At 45.8% G+C, this 24,304-nt stretch overlaps 1 protein-coding gene across 13 annotated transcripts in view; it reads left to right on the top strand.

The window, feature by feature from the left end:
* BIN1 (bridging integrator 1) overlaps positions 1-24,304 on the top strand; it is an 88,080-nt gene that overhangs the window by 59,584 nt on the left and 4,192 nt on the right. For 3 of the 13 annotated variants that reach the window (XM_059852777.1, XM_059852786.1, XM_059852785.1), the window contains exons 10-18: positions 2,394-2,438; positions 7,093-7,243; positions 11,269-11,397; positions 14,238-14,345; positions 15,908-15,931; positions 19,952-20,044; positions 20,828-20,938; positions 21,730-21,831; positions 23,045-23,095. In XM_059852777.1, coding sequence (XP_059708760.1) covers positions 2,394-2,438; positions 7,093-7,243; positions 11,269-11,397; positions 14,238-14,345; positions 15,908-15,931; positions 19,952-20,044; positions 20,828-20,938; positions 21,730-21,831; positions 23,045-23,095 — 814 coding nt within the window. The remainder of the gene's footprint in view (positions 1-2,393; positions 2,439-7,092; positions 7,244-11,268; positions 11,398-14,237; positions 14,346-15,907; positions 15,932-19,951; positions 20,045-20,827; positions 20,939-21,729; positions 21,832-23,044; positions 23,096-24,304) is intronic. The other 10 variants (XM_059852778.1, XM_059852779.1, XM_059852781.1 and 7 more) reach the window with 10 other exon arrangements.

Genomic DNA, 24,304 nt, shown 5'->3' with positions numbered 1-24,304 from the left:
ACTGAGCTGCCCTTCTTTCTGGGTCCAGTTGCCCAGCACCTGTCCTGTTCTTTCCCTCAAAAGCTCCCACCATGTACCTGCAGCTTGTCAGCTTCAGCCCCAAGAGCTCATTTCCCCAGCCCCTTCTTTGGCTCTCCAGACTTGGAATCACCATTTGCCAGAGCCTTATGCCCATCCTGTGTACCCAGCTGCAGTGTGTTTCTCCTTCCTGTGTGTTGTGGAAGTAGTTGCAGCATCACTGAAACGAGGCCTCCTGAACTCAGAGCACTTCCAATCTGTGTGTGTGCAAGGAGTGAGTGTCCTCTGGGCCTTCAGTTTTCTTTCCTCAGCTGGGTCCTGTCCTGCATGTTTAAGTGCAACTCTGCACATTCCCTAGCACTGAGAAGGGAGGGAGGGGTTGGGCTCTGGGTTACGCTGACTGGCTCCCACCCAAGTGCACGAGTGATGAAACAGTGTTGGGCTCTGGCTTCCAGCTGCTGCTAATCCAACATGCTGGGTGAGCAGGAGCACAGCCCAGGTCCTCAGCTGCTGTGTTGATGGAGGGAGGTGGTGAGGTCAGCATGAAGTAAGGGCAAGCTGTGGTCTGAGTGCATTGGTTTAGAAGGGGTAGATCAGCTGTTGAGACCTCTGTGCTCCCTTGTCTCTCCTCCCAGTTTAACCTGTTGCAGTCATGCACAGATGACTTGCATGTCTTCTCCCAGCAATTCCTGCAATGTGGTGGTTGCCAACTCTAAAGAAAGAGGAGGTTTGAGTTGAATTTGGTCCCTGAATTCTGGATTGCTGACAGCAGATTTCAATGATGCTAGTTGGAATGCTACTCGTGAAAATGCCTTCTTCCCAAGTTACCATGTGGTGTCTGTTGATCATCACAGTCCAACCAGACTGAAACCTTGTGAGGAGGTTGTGGTGCCCATCCTCTTGCTGCCATGGGCTGTGTTGTCTCTGTGAGCAGCATCCTCCAGGGTCTTTGGAGGAGGATGAGGTAACAGGACAGATGAAGGCTGTACTATTGCTTTGCCCAGCTTCTTTTTCCTCCTTTCTCTATTCCTTGAGGAACTGATTGTAGGCAGTAGTGGCAACCTGGCTCAGAGATGTCCAGTGCTGTTGTGGCATAGTTTCTGGCTTTAAAGAGCTTTCAATGAACAAATTTTACCTGTTTTTACAATTCCTGCTCCATATCTGTACAATTTCTGCCCCCAACCTGCTAGCTTGCTCTGGGGCTGTAGAGGGTGTCTCAGCTGCAGTTCTCTGCCCTTTGCCTGACTAGGAGACCTCATGGCCCTAAAACCCAAAGCTGAGTGCATGCACAGGGGTCCCTGTGTGGGCAGTAGCCCTCTCTGCATCTCAGCTGAGGAGCCAGACCTGCCCCAGAGTGAATCCTGAGCACAGTGGAGCAGGGTGTTGTAGGAGGATATAGCAAAGATTTGCCAAGGTAGCTCTGCAGTGACCAGGAAATGCTGTGAGGCACTTCTGTGTCTGCTGCACATCTGGCCTCTCATTGTGGTGCCGGGCTGGGGTGAGAGTGTCCAGGAGGAAATAGCCCTCACTCATCTGACAGCTTTTTGTGGTCTGCAGTAGGAGCAGATGCTTCCCTAACCCTTTTCTACTGGGAAGGGGACTGGAGATTGATACAATGGCAGGAAATGAATGAGGAGGTGTGAGAAGAGAGGCAGTTATCTTGCACATCATTATGGCATTCATGTGAGGCCCTACAGAAATACTACTGTGGCTGATGTATCTGGAGCTGGCAGTGTAGCACAGAACAGCTGGTGTATTTCTGGGAACCTCAGACCTATGTTTGGGATGTGCTTCTGAAAGGGTTAGGAATGTTCAGGGCTCAGATGCCTAAAGACCGAGGAGATCTGTGGGATTATCCTGGTATGATTGGGCAAACTGGAAAAAGACATGGCAGGAAAGCTGCTGTGTAGGTTCCATGTATAAGACTGCACAGACTACATAAGAAAAGAAGAATGGGGAGCTTATTTCTTTTGCAGCAATATTCACAGGGGAGGTTGAGGAGCTGTGAAAGGACATTTACAGTACTCTGGTGGTCTGTACAGTTTCCTTTTTCTTTTTCTCCATTTGCACCCTGACCTTATGTTCCCAAGTGAAGGGAAAGTTCTAGTTTTCTTATATGTGTGCATATCTTTGACAGGCATAAAGAACCTTCTTCTGCTTTCTCCAAACCAAGCCATAGCTTTCTAGTAATGAAGGGAAGTGTGTATGTGTATACTCGTGTGTCTGTGTGAGAGAGAGAGGGAGGAGATCCTGTCATCTTAATTACAGCGAGTTTTGTGGCACCAGCTAAATGGGTACTTGGAAGCTTAACTTTTCCTCCCTGGTTTGACTGTGCCATCCTGTAACTGAAATGATTTGCGTGCCATCCTCAACAGAAAGAAAACTAAACTGTTCGCCAGGCTGAGGAAAAAGATGAGCAGGTACCGGTATGGAGAGCAGCATTTCGATACGTGTTTCATTTAGCTCCTAAAACTGGAGAGGCTGTTGCTGGACTCTAACAGCCTGGCACGTGTTAACCCTGTGGTGGGAGAGGGGTCCTTTGCATGATAAGATGTGTTTGTGGCCTGCTGGGTCCTGCTGAGATCTCTCTGTGTCTGGATAATCCCATTAACTGCTTGTGTGCCTGGTTTGAATCCTTGCTTCTTTTCCTATCTAAGAAGGCAGTGTGAAAACTCAGGCATTGTCTGTCCAGTTGTTTTTGTATGATGGAAAATGCAGTGCTGGGTTTTCCATGGGAAATATAATCAATTTTGGTGTTTAACAGCTTCTAGTTTTACCTAGTGGGCTTGTTCTTTTGAACAGGTCTGAAATGCTGCATTCTCATCCTCTGCCTAGCCAGGGAGGACCAGTAGGCAGGTCTTCCACACTCAGAAGTCCTATCCTATCCTGTCTGTTGCAATTGGGAGAATGATGAAGTGGAGAAGGATACTTCCAGCTTTGCTCCTTACTTGCTCTGTTCTTGAGGATCCTCACTATCTTGCTCCCTCCATTTAATGTTTTGTGCAAGGCTGGAGGAATAGGAAGCCTCTTGTCTTGTATGAAGACTAATGTCTGCATCTTGCCTTTAAAAAAGTGATGGCATTTATTGTCTGGATTGCTACAATGCCTGGAGTTACCATAGGTCAAGGACCCTGACAAGAACATGCTCTGGAGCAAAGTGGGAACTGCTGCATAATGGCATGGAAAATTCCTCTGATTTTTGTTTTTCTTACTTTTTGTCTTGGTACTTCCTCCATGAGATCCTTACAGGGAGAAAAAAAAATTATAATCATCAAGATGGTGTCCTGCCAGCAATAAAAGAAAGTGCTGGTATATTGGGATTCTTGTTTTTCCTGATCTGGTTTCCCACTGACTAGGGCAAGTCATGCAGCCCTTCTCTTTGTGTCTGCTGTGCATACTTTGTAAAGTGGGAAGCTGGAGAGTGAAGAGTGGTAATTTCACAGGGAAGCTGATGGGCAAACTTAGGTATTTATATATTTAAATGCAAGTAGTAAAGCAATAGATTGTGTGGTTACTATTCTGAGGTTTTCTACTGTAGGAAAAGGAGGATTCAGTGGAGTACTTCTCTGGATGTCTGTCTCTGGTCTTGATTGGACTGGTGTTGTATCTGTACCAGACAAGAGGTCTAATTTTTCCAGTTCCTGAGAGTGGATGGATTATGCAACAGAAGGAGAGAGCTAATAAACCTCCCCTTGAGCTCTACTCACCATGGGCTCCTTCTCAGCCTTGGTAAAGTCCAGCTGACCTTGCCATAAAGGTGCCTGACCTGGGCTCTGCTGGGGGTTTGTGCTGTCAGAGCAGCTGCTGGGGTCACAGAGAAATGTGCAATCCCTAGTGCAGAGAAGGAGGATCTGGAACTCAGTCAGTATTTGATCTGCAGCAAGAATGTACATTTGTGCCACCATATGTTTGGGTATGTAGGTTCTTTTTTCCTTCTTTCTCCCACCCACTCCTTTTAAATATTTTTGTTTCCAAATAATTCTCCAGTATGCTCTAGAGGTAAAAATTTAATTACCTTTGGCTAAAAGGCCCAGAGTGAGCCTTAACTGAGATGCCAACCTTTTTTTCTTTTTTAACTTGAGAACTTGGCAGGACATGACTGATCTGTTTTTACCATATTGGAAAGTAGGTTTTATCCTCTGATGTAGGATTGTTACAAGTGCAAGGGAAACTCATCTGCAGATATTACTCTGCCCTTCCAGAACAAATGAGGCAGCACCTTGGAGTGTCTGGGAGTTCAGCAGCACTAAAAAGAGGCTGGGGGATTTTGACTTTCCCTTCAGCTGTATTAGACCCAGCTCTCTTTCCAGCTCTCTGTTTGCAGAAGAAAGTTGACACTCCTTCCCTTTCGTTGCCTGATATTCCTGGAATTGGCATCACTTCCCATTTACTCATGGGAAGGAAAAAGAGCAGTGACCTTGTGGTTTTGGCTTGCTTTTGCTGTGGTGCTCATGTTCACTCAGTGGGTAGAGTCCCTGCACCCGTGCTTTTTCCTGTGTTTCCTGGAGCAATCAGTTAGCAGGAGACAAGACTTTGCTCTGTGTGGGCAGTGTGTGCTTGCTGGGGACATGTGAAGGACAGAGGATCCTGGTGACCATCGCACTTGATGCTGGTTGCACTGGCTAAATTCAGCAGAGTTATAAAGCAACAAGTGCAGGAATGAAGGTGCCACTCAGGGGGCTGAAAAAGGCTCAGCCAAAATTAGCACTGGCATTTTCCTAGGGGGACTGGCCAACACATCAAACAAGCTGTAAATAGTAGTGACTTAATGAAGGCTTTAGTGTTGGGCCCTCACAGCCCAATTCTTCCCCTCATCCTACAGGGGCTGACTCACATGGGAGCCTTTTACCAATATATCTCCAAATTAAGTCACTGCCAGGCACTGGAAATAAGTCACTACAAAACTGTTCCATGGCCTTTAGAAAATAAGCCTGAACTCCTTTCTCACTGGGAGAACTGGCCTTTCCAAGTCCCTCAAAGGAAAAGTCTGCCCTCATTTTTGTAGGCCAGCTGATAGCCAGTGGTCCCAGTATTCCCAGTGTAGTCTGGGCATTTGGGAAGTCCTGGCACTCTAGGTGTAGATCACTGTGTCCCCCATTTTCTCCAAAGTGCTTTCAGCTCCAAGGGAGGTAACATGTACTTTCCCCCACCCCGCCAAATCTAGCATTAGAGGATGTTCTTTGACTTTTCCTGGTGACTCCTGTTTAGATCAGGACTTTACCTTCACCCTCCAGCCATTACTACTTTGAATCTGTAGCACAACTGTGTAAATTTTTTCAGAATTCTTTACAGACTCCAGGTATTGAGGTGATTTCTGGGAACTTCTGAGGAAGCACACTGTTCAGTCAGACTTAAGAGCTGCAGGGGTTGGCATACATGTTCTGTAGTCTCTCCTTCTTCCTGTCCCTCTTTCTCCCTTGGTGTGTGTGCCCCTGGTTGAGAGCTGCTGGCAGAGAATGTCATTGGGTTTGTTGCATCATGTTGGTGTGCTCTTGGCATCAGTGTCATCAGAAGTGTCCAACCTGCATGAGGACCTGAGAAAAAGTGCTTTGTGGGGAAATGTGTGTGTGGGGTGTGGATATGGGGGAGAAAGCTGGGGGAATGGGTGAGGGCAAAGTGAATGAAGAGGGAATGGGATGGGGAGCTTGAAAGCTGGAATGCTGAGCAGGGTGAGATGCTTGCCTGTAAGAGGAGGTTTGTTGAAATGCCTTGCTATCCCTTCTTCCTCTTGCTATCCCCCACTTGCAAACAAATGTTTAGGAATGAGGCCATCATGCATGTTGGCCAGTGAGCACTACAACTCAGGCATCCGAGTGTGAGTGGATGTACATGTCTGAGGCTCTGGGCTCTCTTGGGACAGAGTAAAGTAATAAATTACTTGATCTCCCTGCAGAATCAGGTCTGCCTTGCTTTAATGCTGGCTCTATGCCAGGATTTAGTGTCTCAAGCTGTAGGAAAGGGTCTGTTTCTTTCAGCTTTTCTCAAGGCCTTGAGTTTCACAGAAACTGTGACTTTTAGTGGAGTCAAACACCATTCCCTGTAGATGAGGTTGTACAGCCCTTTTGCAATATGCTATGATATTATATTTTCATCTGCGTATGGTTTTGCAAAACTGTAACCACTTCTGCTAAAATATCCCCCAGCAGTGAATTTTTCCTGTTGAAATTCTCTGGTAATCAGCTTTTTACTAAATCTCTCATGATTCTGTATTTTGAAGCAGAGACTTGACACCCAGCCAGGGCACGCCTGTAGGGAAAGCCATGTGCCTCTTGCCATGCCTTTGAAAAATCTGCCCAAATCTGTCCAAGCTGTGAACCAACAAATGCCATTGGCATATGCTTCTTGCATCTTAATTTCCTGAAGAATCCCTCTTGACTGTGTGTCAGTAACGTTCTTGGAACAGAGACCAACTAGGGAGACCTTTCATAATAGAGAAATCTCTATTAGTAGCCAGAATCTCACTGTTCCTTTGCTGTCTGGAATGATCTGTGAAACCTCTGGCTACTTTGCCTCTCTTCTAGCTTAGTCAGTTCATACCACATCAAAGAATAAGATATTCTGTGATTGCAGCCTTAGTTCAGGTGTTGTGAATCTATGAGTTATAACCCACGCAGAGGTCCATAGACTACCACACAGAAAAATTCTAATCTGTGGCATTTAAAACTGAATGAGCAGCACTGAACTCCTTTCCCCATCTGCTTCCCCAGTATTAAAGACTATAATTTAACGTCAGGCACTTACATGAAAATCTAGCAAAATTAAGGATGCCTGGTTGTTTAGTTTTTGTTTTTCTGTGTTTGAGGCAAGTATATAAGTTCTGTAGGCATTTAGTGAGTAGCCTGCTGCAAAGTCATGCTGCTGCAGTGTGTTGGGCTGCGAGTGACTCAGCAAAGATGCTTCTCAGGAGCTCCAAATGTCTTCATTGCATATCTGGGCAGTGAAGCAAAGAGATAATGGAGGCCACTGATCTGTGCTGGTTAGCACAGCTCCTCCTAGGCCTGGCTCAGACTTCTCTCTCTTTTTCTTCCCTTCTCTCTCCCCCTGTCTCCCCCTTTCTCTCTCCACTTCCTTCAGTGACAGCACCCCAGCGAAAGCAAATAAAAGCCCCTCGCCTCCACCAGATGGATCTCCCATCACCAGCCCTGAGACCAAGACTGCCAACCATGAGCTGGAGCCGTCCACTTTGGAAGCACCTGGGGCAAGCATCCCAAAATCACCGTCTCAGGTAGTGTCCCCATGACATTGACCATGTCTCTGCTGATGGCACAAGCTCTGTGGGTCAAAGGCATCCATCAGCTGTGTTTTAGACCTCATCCTGCTACTCAGCACACAGAGTATCACATGATGGTTGTTCTCTTCCACTGCTTCCCTAGAAAGTTCCTAAGAATGCAAGTTGCTTATTTGCCATTTTTCTATTACAAGGATTGTCTTTGAATGGTTTCACGGGAGAAGGCCAGTAATACATTTTGCTGTCTGATAGGATGGCTAAGAAGATCCAAGGAGGATAGAGTTGTAGCTGGGCAAGGAGCTTTGTTCTTTACCTTTGAATTAACCAGTGGAATGCAGTGGTCCAGTTTATTTTTAAGAACTTCTGTAGCTGAGAAAGGTTAAAATAAAAAAGCTTAATATTATAAGGAGAACATCTGTACATTGGATGATGTTTCACTTTACTATCAAGAGACAATATTATGCTAAAAAAAAAAAAGGGATTATATTTTTATGCTAGGAAGAAATTAGATGGGTTCCAGGAAGAAGATATGACCCATTGTATGAGTCTGATACCTTCCATATGGCCTTCATTAGGCCTTTCCTTACATAGGAAATATCCAGCAGCATGTTCAAAACATTAGATATAGCAACTCAGCATATCATATCATATATGTTCTACTTTGGGAAGATAAAACATTTACTTCATCTTCTTGTCCCTCTGTTGCCGAGTGGGGAAAAAGCTTAGTAGGGAAAAGTAGTAACTAGGCCAAATTTACATTGGGTTCCAGTCCTTGTGTCTCAGTAAGTGGGACACTGGGAGAAGTCTTTCAGGAAGAATTAAAGCCCAGAGGGGTTCTGGCCAAACTGGTAAGAAAACCCACTGCCTCTGAAAAGAGATGGGTGCTACCCAGAACTTCCTTGCTGTTCCCATGAATAGCAGTGTGATTCCAGATCCAAGCCTGTGGGGTAGTTTTTCTCCTCTTTCTAGATAGCCTCTCACTATATTGTTCTCTCCACTGCATATTTGATTTTTAGGGTTATTGAGGGACAGGAAGGGGACATGAGGCCAAATTTCTTTTCTAGCCCTGTGAGATGTGTGGGTGCCTGGCACTGTCTTTTCAGGACCTCTCCAGGGTCTCTGAAAAGCTCGGCAGTGCAGAGCCTGACCTCCAACCTGCTTAGGACCTTTGGGAGTAGGCTGTGCGTATGGGGAGGGAAGATAGGATATCCAAAATTGCCCTTCTGTTGCAGGTTTCTTTTTTTTTTTTTTTTTCTTATTCCCCCAGAGATTTCCAGAATTGACTAAAATTTGGAACAAGAAATCCTATAGAGATTTATTAAGCTGTTTTCAACAGACTTCGCTCACTCTGCCTGTGGACTCATCTTGCTGAGTTTGGTTTCTTCCCTTTCCTTTAAATAGCACACACAACCCTTGTTTTTGCTAGCCTGCAAGTGCTTTCTCCTTCACTTGCTGCCTGCCTGCCCGCAGGACTGGGGCTGGAGGCACCCCTTGAGGAACAAGCAGGATATTCCAGCACAGCCCTGGCTTGGATGGGTCACAGGGGAGACTGAAATGACATTTGCAGCCAATGCTGCCACCGCCCGGCAGCTCTTTCCCAGTCTCTGTTTAATTCATTCCCCCAGGCGTCAGGAAGAGAAGAGCTCCACTCTGCATTCACAGCAGCTGCTGAGAGAAGGAGCTGGCTTCAGAGGCAGGGAAGACAAAGGCAGGAGTTTCACACTCAGAGCCGAGCCTGGTGTCTGTGTGGATAAAATTTAGAAATCAAGTGTGTGTCAGCTTGCCAGGCAGCTGGGAACACAAGTGTCTGCTCTCTCAACAGCAAAGTGCCTGACTTTAACACTGAAATCTCCACAGGTGTCATTACTTTTGACCTATGGGTAAGTGATTTGTTCTCATGGGTCCTCCAGGGGAGGCTGAGTGGCCTCACCCTCTTTGGGAGGATGGAGCACAAAGCAGCAAGCAAGAACAATTCCCCGGCCTCTTTGTGTCTGAAGTACCAATGCAGGGTGTGAGCAAAGGCTGCGGAGAGAAAGACAAGACCAGGAGTGATCAAATAAATGCTAACTAAATTTTGAACTGTTCCCTCTACAACCCAAAACAACCTCAAACTCTTTTGCTGTCATTTAATTTCTAAAAGCAGTTGATTTCTGTCCTTTGGAAGAAGTGAATGTTCTCAGCTCTCTGCAGAATAATTTGATGATGACACAAGACTTGAGGGGATCTGTGAAACTTAAAAGGTCAGACTTCTGCTCTCAGTTACACCACTGAAACTCTGTAATGAGGCTTTTGAAATCAGTGCAACTGTGCAGAATTTGGGTAGATAAAGCTCTAGATTGAAGTCAGCAGAAGGATTTTAGAGGATTCTAGGCAACAAAGTTGTTAGTGCATGATGAATTTATGGGTATAACACAACATCAATATGCAATCATCTTGTCTTTGAAATGTGGTTTTTAGACTGCTTTTGGAAGTAATGCTGGAATAGTGTGGAAGTGGTGATTTCCAAAACACTGTTGCATTGGAATGAAGGAGACTGGCCACCCATATCAGAGGAATAAATAGTAGAAGAGTTGTGTTATTTTTGACTTGAGAGTTAGTAATTGGAGCCCTCCTTTTCTGCAGAGGGTGGATCTTTTCTGAGAACAGCATTTCCCTGAAACTTCTGGTCCCATCTTGCAACTGGAAGGCCGGGGGTTTTCAGGAAGGAATTTTTCTCAGGGAATATGAACACACACACCTTCTGCAAACAAAAAGTTGGAAGTGAACTCACTTGCTTCCATTATTTCCCCTAGTTATCTATTCAGGGGGAAAAAAGGTGTGTTTTCATACACAATCATTCTCTCTCAAGTAGGTTAATCCGGTAGAAAACTGGACATGTCTGAATAAAGGCTGTGTAGAGCTCAGTTATGTGCTGGAGGAGTGTGAACACCGGCCTAGGAGTAATGGATTTCTGTGTTTCAGATCTGGGTTGACACTGATACACTGGGTACACATTGTCAGGTCTCTGGGTCTTGCTGCCTTGGATGCAGTAAGAAGTAGCTGGCAAACTTCATTGTAAATGGGAGGCATTGTCATTGCTAAGCATTGCTGTGGTGCTGGGAACTTGTATGGCTGATTTATTCCAACACAGCAGCAGCTCCTCAAAGTCTGATTTGATCTAGAAATTTTTAGCCTTGTGCACAGCAAAATATGGAAAGTTATGTGGATGGCAGAGCCTACCACAACTTCCATGGGGTTGTGGAGGCAGTGTCAGGGTGAATCTTTAGCATCATGAGGGGTAATAGAATGGGTTAGAGTCACAGAGTGAGGTGGTTTTATGTATTCACCAGGATCTCCATTTGGGAGACATGACTTCATTACTGTCAATGGTCACTGGTGAAACTGAGAGCAGAGTTGGGCTCACAGCAGTCATGGCTTCTCAGGAGTTTGAGTTGTTCTTGCCTAAAGCTGAGATGCCATCAAGAGCTCCTGCAGACCTTTCTTACAGCAGACTGAGTGCCAGTGCACCGGGGAGCCAGAGCTGGGCAGATCAGTCTGTCCTCATGGCCACCTGCCCATTGTAGGACAAATGGAGTTGTTCTCTCATTCCCTTAGGTATGGTAAGTATGGCAAAGGGAGGCAGTGCTGGCCTGTTCTGCTGGATCATGTTCTCAGTAATTGATCTGCTCCCTTCCCAGTGGTTCTTTTGAAGGTTGCACATGCTTTAATTATGTATGCATGTCCTGTCAATGCATATTAATTGTGTTACGCTTCTCCTCTGCAGAGGGAAACTTGCCCACGGCTGAAGTGTAACTAATGATGCCAAACCTTCTCTGGAGACGTGTGGTTATTGATTTTTGTTTTGTTTCAGTTCAGCCCTTCACCCCTTCCCCTCTCTCTTCAGATGGAGTTGATTGGACCCTGCTCTGTGCCAGTGGTTGTGATTTCCCTCACCTTTAGTTTTTGTGACTAACCTGGTTCTTGTCTTTGGTTTTTTTGGGTGTCGCCGTCTGTGCTGTGGCCATGTGCTCACTTGCATGCAGTTGAGGAAAGGGCCTCCGGTGCCTCCGCCTCCAAAAGTCACCCCCTCCAAGGAGATCAAGCAGGAGAACATCATCAGTCTGTTTGATGACAATTTTGTCCCTGAGATAAGTGTGACAACCCCTTCGCAGGTTAGCTGCTATGCCCTGCCTAATTTTTCTCTGCCTCTGAACTCTTCCTTCAGACCATTCTTCTCTTTGGAGGTGTCAAGCCATGAAACCTGGTCAGGTGAAGGAGGAAAGCAAGTTCAGCATTGGACCTCAGAAGGCAAAGGATTACTTAGGACCTGACTTGAAGGGGAGAGTACCTGAAAGGCAGTAACAGGTTGCCCTTTGAGAGCTTTCATTCGTAGCAAAAACAGGAGAAATGCACCTGGTCAAGATACCAGAAAGTAATTGCTGCATTTCCATGTTCAGCAGCAGTGCACATGGATTATGACTCCCTTCATATCCTGTGGTGTGCTATGCTTTCTCCAAAGCCACTGATCCTGAGTGTTGATGAAATGTGTTTTTTCTGCTCATGTGCATCCCTAACTGCTGACCTTGGCATCTCTGCCAGTTCTTGGAGAAGACAGTTTTGTGCCCTCTGTGTCTTCACCCACGGGCTTTGTGGTTTAAAGCCCAGGTATGCGCAGGAAAGACCAAAAGGAATTGCCAAAGTTCTCTTTGCAAAGAGTAGTTGATGCAGTTAGCTGGGCAGGACTGTGCCTGTAGTTAAGTCTGCTGACACAGTCTGTCAGTATTGTCAAGTGGCACCATCTGAAGCCCTGAAAATGGAAAAAGTTTTCAAATTATGGGTTTTCCTCTTCACTTGCCCTTTGATTTATGTCACTACCAGAGAAGCTGCCCAGTTGGGAAGTTCTCTGTTGGATCTAAGAGAATGGCAGTCCTTATGTATATAGGAGCCTGACCAGATTTCTGGCTGTATCACGAGATACCTGCATCTACTTTATTTAAATATATATATATATATACACATGTGTGTATATATATATTCCCTAAATGCTTGTTAAAGCACAAATCATATCTCTGTCAGTGCTCATCTGTGACTCATTCTCTCATTTCTCCTTGCGTCACGCTGCTCCATTGCCTCTGGTTTGCCACCTTCCATCCAGCTGCTGAGGGGCAGAGATGAAGTGGGGAGGGAAGGAAGTCCATGTCAGATTTGGCATTGCAATAGATAAAACTTGGAGAGTGGAGAGATGTTTTGACATCAGTGTTGGAAGGCGGGGACTGCAGGCAGCTGAGCAGCTCTTTATCATCATCTGTGCTTCCTTCTCCTGTATTGTAATGGACAGCTCTTTCTGCTCCATGGTCTGCCATGTATTTCCATGTGACTGTCAGCCCTTACATGTATTCTTCTGCACCTGATCAGTGCTCTGAGCCAGGATGGGATCTGCTGTGACTTTTGACCAGATGGGAGTTCTGAGGGAGGACTCTGGTTTCCAGAACAATCTTCTCTTCAAGGGCCCAGCAGCCCCTGGCACTCAGTGTGTTGCCCAGGGCTGTTCCTGTCAGCTGTCTTAGTTCCAATGAGCTGTCTTGTGGGAGATTTGGGTAAAGGCAAGGAGTGTTAGCCCTTGCATTCATGTCTTGAATGACAGGTAAGGCTATTCCATGGCTGCAGCCTTTGAGGTTTCACTACTAAACAAAGCTAAAGATTGGGGTCGTAACCTTTCTGATGGGTGGCTTGGATGTGCTGGAAGAACATACTAGAATTACTAGAATGATAGTTGGGTTTTGCATGCTGGTCAGGGCTCATTATTGTGAGATGAAAGAGCTTGGTTCCTTGTCCTCATCCTTGTGGATCCCAAAAAGACATGTTCATAAGGCAGAGAAAAATCTGTAAGAAAATTGGAGTAAGAGAAAATTAGAAGAGGTGAAAATGATGGTTCAGAGGACTTACCTTAAAGGGTGTCACTTGCTACTTTCCAGAAGCTTTTCCATTGTGGGATTTTCATGTAACTGTGGAGACCAACCTGCCAAATTTTGTGTTATTGAAAAGGTAGCTGAAGGAGTAGGGCCAGTGAGCTGGGAGGTTGTAGGAAACGGGGGCAAAGTCTTCCTGACTTCCCAGAGACAGCAGCTTCTTCTGAAGCTGAGTAGAAAGCAGTGTCTTGTGGTTAGATTAAATCTAAACCACCAAAGTGATAGTCCAGTCTTAAATGCTAATAATTTGTGTTTTTTGTAGTGATTTCTTATTAATGGTAATCCACAAATGTGGGATAGTTGTCTCTAGGTAGAGCATTATTCACTCAAAGGGAGTTATTCTGGTGACTTTAAATAAAGTAGCAAAGCTTCTCAAATGTGTGCTTTTTAGAAGACTTACATGTGTAAGTTTATGGGATGCCTAGAAATGAAAACTTTTGAAAACAACATTTTTTGAGTTGGGGGGGATTCGCATCCCTTAGCTAGAGATGTGAATATGGCTTAGCCATATTTTGTGTTTCTGACTCAGAAGGCAGGAGGAAATTACAAGCTTTGGGAGTTAGCTCAGGTCTCTCAGACTCCCCTTTCAGCATTTTGAGTGGTATTCTGCCTGGAATTTTGTTTCTGAGATGGGTTGTATGGATGGGAGCTCATTTATGTGTAGCTGGGGAAGTTGGTCTGTCAGTGTAAAGGCCGCTGGATGAGCTGTGGGGAGTAGATGCAGATAGAGGAGCAGTCCTTCTCACTCGTCAGGGGCCATGATCCCTTTGACCACAGCAGATCAGGTGCTCGCACCATGTCGCTCATTTGGCCAGGTGGGAAGATGAGTGCTGTGGAAGAGGCTCAGATTTGGTTTGCAGGGCCCCATGTGAGCTGCCTGGGATCGTGGGCACCAGGCAGTCAGGACTCACATCCAGTGTTTGCGCTGCCACCGTTTCTTCTGCGCTTGCAGCCTCAGCTCCGGGATATCACACACCCTCCCTCCACCCTGCACACGCGCGTGTCTAATGCTCATACTACTTCTCTCCCTCACTGCTGCCAAGTTTGATGCCCCTGGGCCCTTCCAGGAGGGAGCCAGCCTGTTGGATCTGGATTTTGATCCCATTAAACCAGATGCCACTGTGGGGAAGACCCCCACACCCGCCTCCCAGGTTGGTTCATATCACCATTCCTTCTCCCTTCATGACTGACTTGCACCCACCTGAACGATAGCATGGACCTGAGCTGTGGGTGGCTGGGCTTGGGTGTGGGTGCCCAGGATGTGGACCTTGCTCTTCTCTGCTGGATGTGGAAGTCCAGGAAGAATCAGGTGGCTGCTGGCCTGGCCACAGTCAGGCACTAGGTCTTTCTGGGGTGCTTGGGCTTTGCTCTGATGATCCACTTAATGTATGTCCCTCCCTAGAGCAGCACCCTCTGTATGCTGTATGTATTAAAGTTGTTAACCTGTGGATGGGAATTCAGCCTGAGCTCTGAGCTCCTGCTGTAAATTGCTCTCAAATGGATTTTTAATTAACAGACACTTTGATAATCTGCAGTTACTTAAGGTGAATAAGGCTGTTAATGGATATTCAAGTGATGTGAAGCCCTTCTTTTTCTGTGTATGACACAGCCTGCATTCACAGTTGAGAAGCAGCTTCCTGCCTGTCACAGTGTGGTATCAAAAAGGAAGATGCCTAATTCTGTTCTGGTCTGTACCTGATCCTGTCATCTGCCAGAGGCAGATGAACTGTGCCTCATGTTATGTCTACATGACAGGAGGCTTTGCAGTGCATCCTGAATATGGTGGTTGTCCTTGCTGAGGTTTTCCATTTTATATATGTGAAGTGGTTATTTTTTGCCATGGATGCCACTAAAATTTGTAATTAACATAATTGGGTTGTTTATAGTACATCTCCAGTATCATCATGTTAAGTAGGTCTGTATGGCACAGATTTTTGTAGGAATAAGACTTCTTTTGTCAGAGCAATCAAACATTTAGGCATTTGATTCCCCTAAATTAAAATACTGTATCTGCAAGATACTAGTTATTGTCATAATTGGATACACAACAATATGGCAAAGCTATCCTTTTTTGGAACTTTGTGGGTACATGGGCATTTTGTGTCTACTTGCCTTCAGGACAAGCTGCATATCAGGATAAGCCTTTTTGAAAAAGTTTTTTTTTTTTCTGAATCATCAGTTAGAACTCAGATGATTGGTTATACTTACATAGAATACGAGTATAAATTTGACTTAAAATGAAATTGTTATCCTTTCAGTAAGCAACAAATGTTACACTAAGTGGGTTTTTCAAAAGTGCTCAGCAATATCATATTTAGTGTTCTAACCTAATTATTAGTAGCTTCAGAAGTCATTAAAAGAGTAAAAAATAAGTAATTTCTACTGGTAACCAAAGTACAAAAATAGTGAAAACCACCTATGTATCAGAACAGTCAGATTTATTTCCTGTAGGATGGGCAGTATGGCAGAGTGGTTACTGTATTTTACTGCTGATCCAAAGACCACAGAATCATAGAATGTTAGGGGTTGGAAGGGACCTTAAAGATCTTCTATTCTCAGAGATGTATATAACAGATATTTTCAAAACATGCAGAGATAAGTGCTGTTGAATGTGTATGTCTGCTTCAGTCTGATCAGTGTTTGTAATGTTTGTGCTCACTGATATAATCATGTATAAACATGTTTTATTTTTGTTGCTCTTTGACATGCTTAGTCTTTACCTTGGGATTTATGGGAGGTAAGAAATTCATACAGCTTTTGTCTCTCATCATGTCTGTTCACATGCCAGTGCCAGCTCTGTTCACATGCCTGTCTCCTTTCCTTCACTGCTTCTCCTTCCTGCACACCCCAGGCCAAAGTTGCTCTTTGTGCTGCTGGACCCACTTATGCACCTTGTATGAAGCCCCAGGGCCAGCCACACGTTTGCAAGTCAGTCTGGCACTCTAAGACTTACCATTCTACCAGTGCACATGCCCATTGCCTTTCCCTGCTAACCCACTCATCCTTCCCTTGCCATAATGCTGTGACCTTCACCTCATACTTAACACCACTGTGGCATCATCCTCACTCTCCACAACACAGCATTTCCTAAACTCTCTGCATCTTGTTGGTCTCGTGTGCAATGCATAAATATCTCAGCTGTCATAAATATATCATCATTACTGCCTGTACCATTAGATATGTACACATCTGGAATTGTCTGTGCTGTTTGCTGTTCATTGACCGTCATTGTCAGAAAGGCTGATGTGAATTTGCACACCCTGTGTCTCCACTGGAAGTTAACTGCAGGCCCAAGACATGCCTGGCATCTGCCTCAGCCTCAGCTTTGGAGCTTGCTGACAGGGAGACCCTGCACATGCCCTGCATCTGAACAAAACCCTGACCCTCGTTTATGCCCTCTCTACATATCTGGTCTGGGCAGGTCTCAGGTTGCTGCAGATTAGCCCCTTGAGAGGTATTTCAAGCACAACTACTTTTGAGTCCCCCTGGACTGGCAGCCAGCAGTGTGGACAGAAAATGCTTGGTCTGGGTTCTCAGGCTTGCTGCTGGAACTGGCTGTATTCACTGAGTAAGCTCATGGCCTTGACTCATGCAGGGGAATTGAGTCCTGCCAACCTTCCCATTCCCAAGGGCCAGATCACCCCCTAGAATGAGTGTACTTGGAAGGACACAACATAGCCCTGGCCTAAGGACTCACTGTGGGCACTACTCTCCTTCCCATGAGCTTGGGTGATGTCAAGGAAGAAGGCTTCCCCTTGTGTGTTGTATCAGCCATCAGTATTTAACATCTGTCCTTCCCCTGTATGTGCATTGTCAATCTGTCATAGGGAAGAAGAGACTGGTTTAGCTAGGAAAAATCTCATTCCTTTCAGGGGAATGGGCAGGGGTAAGGTATGACCGTAGCTGATTGAGCTGTGCTTACAGTCTTGGCTGTAAAAGGTTTTTTTTGACCACTTCTCTCATCCTGCAAACTGGTTTTACCCCAAAGAGAATCTGCTCAACCAGGAAATGCTGCTAGTCAAGGTGTTCTCCCTGTACCAGTTCTCACCTTGGCATACCATACACAAATAGCAGAGCTTCCTGAGGCTGGGGAATCTTCCTCTTCAAGTCTTCTGAAGTGTTTTTGTTATAACTGTTCTTAGCTGTTGATGAGAGGAGACTGTTTTTGGGGTTCCTTAGTCCCATAGGCCATGAGGTTATCAACTGCATAGAACCTTGAGTGCAGCAGAGCTGGCTTAGTTCTGCAGACTGGGAAATGTGCATTTGGTGTGCATGATGCTGCTGTTGGAATAAGCAAAGCTTTTAAACCTGGTAACAGCAGTGAGCAGTTCTTTCTTTCCATGACTGTAAATGCTTTTATAGGTCTCAGGGTGCCCCACAGGTATATAAAATAGAAAAATTAATAGTTGATATGAAAATGCCCTTTGTTGAAATTCAAGGGATTAATTTAGATCCAGTTTCTCTGATTATTCCATACTATTTTTGCAAATTAGCTGCTTAAAAAAACCCAAGAAACAACCCCAAACCCTCATCTTGAGGTCCTTTTCACTTGTCCATATCAAACTCAAGCGTGGTCACATAAAGCTGGCCTGGCATTTGTCCTAATTCCAGTTTCACTGAACCCAAATGAAAACCTGGGAGTGAATCCAATTAAACAGGAGGATCCTTTGTAGCATTTCATATGCTTGTATTTACCTTAGCTCTACCAAAGCTGCTGAGGGAATCCTCTGTGGGATGGGAACAGCTCTACTCTTTGTAATGTCTTCTGGCAGTATAGGGCTGTGCACATGGTGATTGGGAGACATGAGGAAGGATATGATAGGGGAGGAAAGCATGTGTTAGATGACACCACTGGAGCAGCTGAAGGTAAAGTAATGGATTTTTATTAAATCAAAGATTTATTTCTTTCTTATTGCTGCTGTTGTTAGAATGCTGCTTGGAGCATTGTGCTAGTGCATGGCTAGTAGCCAGCTGGTACATTTAAGGTTTACCATGGTGACTGCTTTACTCTGGGGTTTTGTAAGGTTGGGACTATAAGAACTGCAAAATTAAGGAATCTGGACAATGTTTTGTTTTTAATATGATTGTATGCAGGGGTGTATGTGTTTGGATTTAACTCCAACTGGCAGTGAAGCACCACACAACCACTCCTTCCCTCCCATTGGTGGGCTGGAGGAGAAAGTTGGAAGGATAAAAGTAATAAAACTTGTGGATTGAGATGAGACCATCTTAATTCAAACAACATAATAATAATTGTAATGCAGAGAAAAATGACAGAGATAAATGAAACCCAAAAAAAACCCCCAAGTGAGGCAAATGAAAAACAGTTACTCAACACCAGCTGACTGATGCCCAGCTCATTCCTGAGCAGTGGTGCCTGATCAGCTTTTCCCATAGTTTATACACTGAGCATGATGGCATTTGGGATATCCCTGTGGTCACTTGGGGTCAGTTGTCCTGGCTGTGTCCCCTCCTGTCCTTGTGTCCCCCTGCCTCCTTGCTGGCACAGCAGCATGAGAACCTGAAAAGTCTTTGACTTGATGTAAGCACTGCTCAATAACAACTACATCATCAGTGTTGGCAACATTATTCTCATCCTAAATCCAAAACACAGCCCTATACTAGCTATTAAGAAGAAAATCAACTATCCCAGCTGAAGGAGGACAGCATGTGTTTATCAGATGTATGAGGCATGTAGGCCTACTAAAGCTGGGTATTCCCATGTATGTAAAATGGCAAATCTTGGGAGTCTTCCATGATGCTGCCTGGCCAGTCTCCCAAGGGGCTGATTTGCAGCCTTGGTGCTACCAGATCCAATGTACTTCCTGCATTGTTGCAGTTTCTGGGAGGGGGAAATTAATATCTTTAATTTTGTGTTTAAAAGAGTTAATCTGACTCCAGATAAAGGAGAATAAAAACTTGAACCGCTGGAAGCCTGTCATAGGTGTTTGGTTGGTCTTCTGTTGTGCACAGAAACCCTTGTCCCCAGGCTTTTTAGAATAGTCTTTGTCAGGCAGTGATTTGTGGGTGATACTGAATCTCCTTGGTGGTGGCAGCTTTTATGCAGTAGAAACTTTCCATCAACACAAATGTGCTACGCACCCCATCTGGAATATTCATAGAAAATTGTTAGTAATAGAATATTCACAAAAGAATCCAAATCCACAACTCTTTGGGCCTGTCCAAAATTCGAGGGGGTGAAAGTTAACACAGTCTCCTCTTTGATTCGGTGCTATTGTCATGGTGGTGCTGGGTCTGGACTACTAAGTTTCATATCTGGACACATTCTTACCATGCTCTTTTGTTTCTGGAAGTAGGCAAGTACTTAAATCTTCTGTGATTGTTGTCCTTGGAAGTAGACTATGGAGAGATCCTTGTTCTTTGGCATGCAGGAGAACTTGTATTCTCTTACAAGTGGACAATCTAGATCTAATAATAGATACTGTGTGTGTTAAGTAGATCTGCAGTTTGGATCATGAAAAGAGAAGCACACAGAATTTTTGGCGTTTCATTGATTTCCTCTGAATTATTGCATGGCTGGAGTTGAGGGTTTCTGACTTTGTTGTGATTTCCATGAGCTGCAGAGAAAGGGGAAGACAGAAATGCAGCCAGACCCTGCAGTGTCTCACCTGTTAGTCAGCAGATGGCTCAGGCAATGGCACAGAGCACTTGGGCAGGCTGGGCTGCACTTTGCTGCACACTCTTTGTGTGGCTGGAAGGAGAGTAACTTCCCATTGGGATGACTTTTGTATTGCAGCCTGCAGAAGCAGCCCGCGCAGGAGCTGAAGCAGCTGGATCAGAAGCAGCAGCTGGAGCTGAAGCATCTAAAACTGAAGCTGACTCAGGATCGGTAAACCTCAAGGGACAGCAATCCCTTTCCTCCATCCCTTTGTTACCCAGCACATGTGGGAGGCTGCACTGGGACAAGAGCTGTGTAGCTGCTTGGAAAAAAAACATCCCTGCCACCAGAGGAGTTACAATGCTCTCATTCAGGGACCAGACTTAGTTGTTGCATTTTATCTGTGTAATGCTTAGGGAGAAGTCCTGCTGGAAAATCCAGTAAAAGAATTGTCCCTTCACCCATGTTATGAAGTCAGGCCACAGCCCATGCTGTCCTAAGCTGTGTTGTCAGCTGGATTCCCTCTTGCTTGCCATTTACTTTGCCTGCCTGTCCTCTGGGCTCTGGCTGTGTCTCCTGAATATCCAGACTTCCTCTCTTTTTGGTCACACTACTGCCCTTTTAGAGAACAAGGGTAGGTCTGATCTCATGGCAGCTTTGTTCCTACAGGCTGTCACATTTGAGTTGTCTGTTCCAGGAGGGCTCTATGAGATTGCATTGTGACCACAGCAACTGGTAAATGCTGGGCATTATAGTCTCAGGAAACCTACAACTCACCCCTGCCTTTCTGCAGCCTTAGGCATGGAAGGACAGCAGTCACCAATCCTGCCTTCTTGCTGCCGCCTCTGCTGTCCCTTGGGGTGTTCTTGCTGCTGACTGGTGTGCTTGGAAAACCCACTGAAGCCATGGGATGGTTGGGGTCTGGATCCTCCAGGGTGGACTTGGAACTTCAGTTTTGGATTCTCTTTTCTCAATGTCTTTTTTTCCCTCCTTTTGGCTGCCACTGCCTATCAGAGCTCTTTGCCTGCTGTTGTTGTGGAAACTTTCCCTGCAACTGTCAATGGCACTGTGGAAGGAGGTGCTTCATCTGAGAGAGCTGACATGCCCCCAGGATTTCTGTTCAAGGTGAGTATGTGGCTGTGCAGCATCGAGTTCTTGGTGAGGGTTTTTTCCTCCCCTGTAAGGCATTAACTGCTTTCACTCAGCACGGCCATGGGCTAGGCCACATTGAAGGGCAGAACAGAAGTTGAAGAAGAGATAAACCTTCCTCTCTTCCTCTTCATGCAGTTCCAGATGTTTCAGAGGATTATGTAAGAGCATCAGCATCTAAAGGTCTTGCTGTACTGTGCAGCAAAATCCATTCTCTGTGCTGGAGTGGTTTCTGTCTTGGCAGTGTGGTGGTGTCAGTCACAGACTCTGGATAGTGGATAAAATGTGCTCCTGACAGGAAAAGTTAAGCTTTGGTGCAAGTTGACAAGTTGAGAAGAGTTGGGAACACCAGCAGGAACAGAGGACTCCATGTTCAGGGAAGTTAGAAAGTCAGAATTAACAGAGGAAGGTATAGGACTAGACAGGGAAGTTGAGTGGACATTCTGAATATGCCTAAGATGACTTGCAGCAAAGGAGTGGAGGAAGGAGTGATTTTGGGTGAGGAAAAGCCACAGATTTAATGTCTGTAGGGGAATGTGGTAGCCAGAAAGCACAGCTGTATCATGCCCTGAAAGTGAAAATTTACAGCATCTTACTATAGGAACATTTCCCTGCTTTAGTAATTCCCATTTTTTTTCTATGAGTTCCACTGAAAGCGAAAGAATGGCAAAGCCCTGAAGAATGACAGGAGGCTCATAACATTTAGTGTGGTTTCAGGTGGCATTTTAGGCTGTAGTGCTCAAAGTGCTGCTCTCCTGTCCCTGCAGGTCCAGGCCATGCACGATTACACGGCCACCGACACTGACGAGCTGCAGCTGAAGGCCGGGGACGTGGTGCTTGTGATTCCATTTGAGAACCCTGAGGAGCAGGTGAGTGGGGGAGGCAGGGTGTGAGCATGGGCCAGGCGGAGCCAAGGGGGTCTCCTGAGCTGCTTCTTTCTTCACTAACAGTTGGCTGGCTGAATCCTGAGCCGTTAGTTTGTGGCTGGGAGCTGGCAAGAGAGCTGGTTGTCCTTGAGCTTGAGATTGGCTTCTTGCAACAGAGGGGAGGACTCTGCTTGTTACTGGAAAGTGGAGACACTATCCTGCATAAAGCATGTGCAGTAGCCATGGATTCTTGTCCCTATCAAAACATTTGAGCCAATACAGTGGCTCTCTTGATCAGGGAGCACAACAGACCCCATACTTTGCCTCCTCACTGCCCCTAAACTTGATGCACATTCCCTATGACCACTACAGCACAGACTATGGCATTGAAAGCAGCGACTCATACCTTATGATGTTTTCTTCTCTTTTGAGAAGTGTTGGAGCTCTGAGAAGGCAGCTGGTGGTAGATGATGTCTTGCACTTCAGCACAGCAGTGGCTGTTTCCAAGTGACTGTGTTTGGTCAGGAGATGGCAGTAGAACCAAAGGCTAGAACAGGTCTCAGCTCCAGAGAACAAGTCTTGCTGCCTATCTTCTGCCTGATTTTACTTGGTCATGTTTTTCTTTAATTTGAGCTAGAAGCCTTGAGTAAGTCCTCCTCACTTTCTGTGTTTGAGGGCACCCAGCTGACAATCTGCAGCAGTTTTACAACTTTGACTGAGAGAGGTGTTGAGTTTATAAAATTAATGCTCACATCTCTAGGTTTCTGTTTGGAAAAGAAAGAATTCTCCAAATTGATTGAGCAGTCATCAGCTCTTTGGCTTTGGCCTAGTTCAGATAAAATCTGCATGCCACAAGGGGTAAAGGGAAGATGATGTAGTTCACTAACTCAGAAAATGTGAGTCCTCTTTGTGGCCCAGCTGTTAGCTTTGTGAATTGTGGAGGCAGATCATGCTGATGCTTGTGAAATGGAGCTATAAAATGCCAACAGTTCCCACACAGCTAGAGGAGGAGAGGTTTTTGGGGAACAGGCACTGATTCCTTCTGGAGACGAGACTCCCCACTGGGTGGGACTGCCCCGCACAAGCATTTGTGAACATTTCTTTCTCAGAAAGCTTTCTGGATGGGAAATGAGTATCAGCTCCCCCAGTTTCTGTGGTAGAAACCTGATGGGGTTTTTGGATCAGAGTTTTTCAATGCCCTGTGTTTGCACTTTAGCTGGATGTGGGTGCAACAGCCATGAACTCGAGACTCTCCAAGCTGCAGAGGGTGAGCTCTGAGTGTTGCTAACATGACTCTGTAGCTGCACTGAAGCCCTCTAACCCTTCTACAGTGTATCCTGTGCTACAACTCATTTCCCTAACCTCAACCATACCCAGCCAGGAATTGCTGGCTGTTAACAGGTGCATGAACTGTGCACGTGAGTGGAGGGAGCTTAGGATACTAGACTGATTCCCATCCCTACCTTGCAGCTTAGGTCTCAGTTTGTGGCTATGTCCAGGCCTGGATTCATCTCTCTTAATAGAAGAAAGGGTTGAGGGCAGCAACACTTCTAAGCTGGCACTTCAAGTGATGTGGCTTAAAATTGTTAAGGCCCCATCTGGATCCTCACGTCTAATCCCTACAGCCGAGGAGACCCTTCATAGCAGGATGTGGTGGGAGTGATGCATGCGTGCTCTATGGCACAGCACTATGTGCAAATGGATGAGCTTTTGTGCCTGACGTGCTGTGAGCTTGAAGCTGCCTCCTAGATACTTGGGCCCAGTGTCTTCTGCCTGGTTGTTTGTCTTCCTGATTTATGGCATGTCAGTCCTTCCACAGCCCCTGCAGCTGGCTGCTGCAGATGGGCTCCCATCTCGCGTCATTCCCATGACATCTCCTGGATGTTCCAATTGAAGGCAGCAGTCAGGGCTAAGTGAGCCTGCAGGCTCTGGGAGCTGTGCAGCTCTCGTGCCTCATGCTGCACTCTAAACCCCTTGGCTGCCCCACTGCAAATGAGTGGGGGATGTGCATGGAAGGGGAGCTTCCATGGTGGCAGCTCCAAGGCAGGCAGAGAATAGAGTGGTTGTACACCTGAGCTGCAAGCTCAGTGCAGCCCTCCCACCTTGAATATCTTGAATGTGTCCCTCATGTGCCTAGGATGGAGCAGAAATCTCAATGCCAGACAACCTGCAGGCAGAGGGTGGGAAGTGTGGTTTTGCTCATGAACAGTTTCTATCAAGCCTGGTTCCTTTTGCCTGACTGAAAATTCATCTGTGTTTTTAGATGTATAGGTTGGAGGCTAGGGAAGACCTTATTGAGACACCTAAATCACATGTAGCCAAAATTTGGGAGTTTTGCTGACCTCACCTTGCATCAAACCAAACAGACTGCTGAGTTTTGGGAAGATAGGTTGGGTTCCTCAGCTCCCAATTCTCATAGATCAGGATTTCAGCATAGCAAGTAAGACTCCTTTTGCCTGTACCACCTCTAAAATGC

This window comes from Haemorhous mexicanus, chromosome 8 (genome assembly GCF_027477595.1).
Source record: "Haemorhous mexicanus isolate bHaeMex1 chromosome 8, bHaeMex1.pri, whole genome shotgun sequence".
Lineage (NCBI taxonomy): Eukaryota > Metazoa > Chordata > Aves > Passeriformes > Fringillidae > Haemorhous > Haemorhous mexicanus.
Note: the sequence above shows the minus strand (reverse complement) of the source record. Positions and strands in the feature narration are given on the sequence as shown.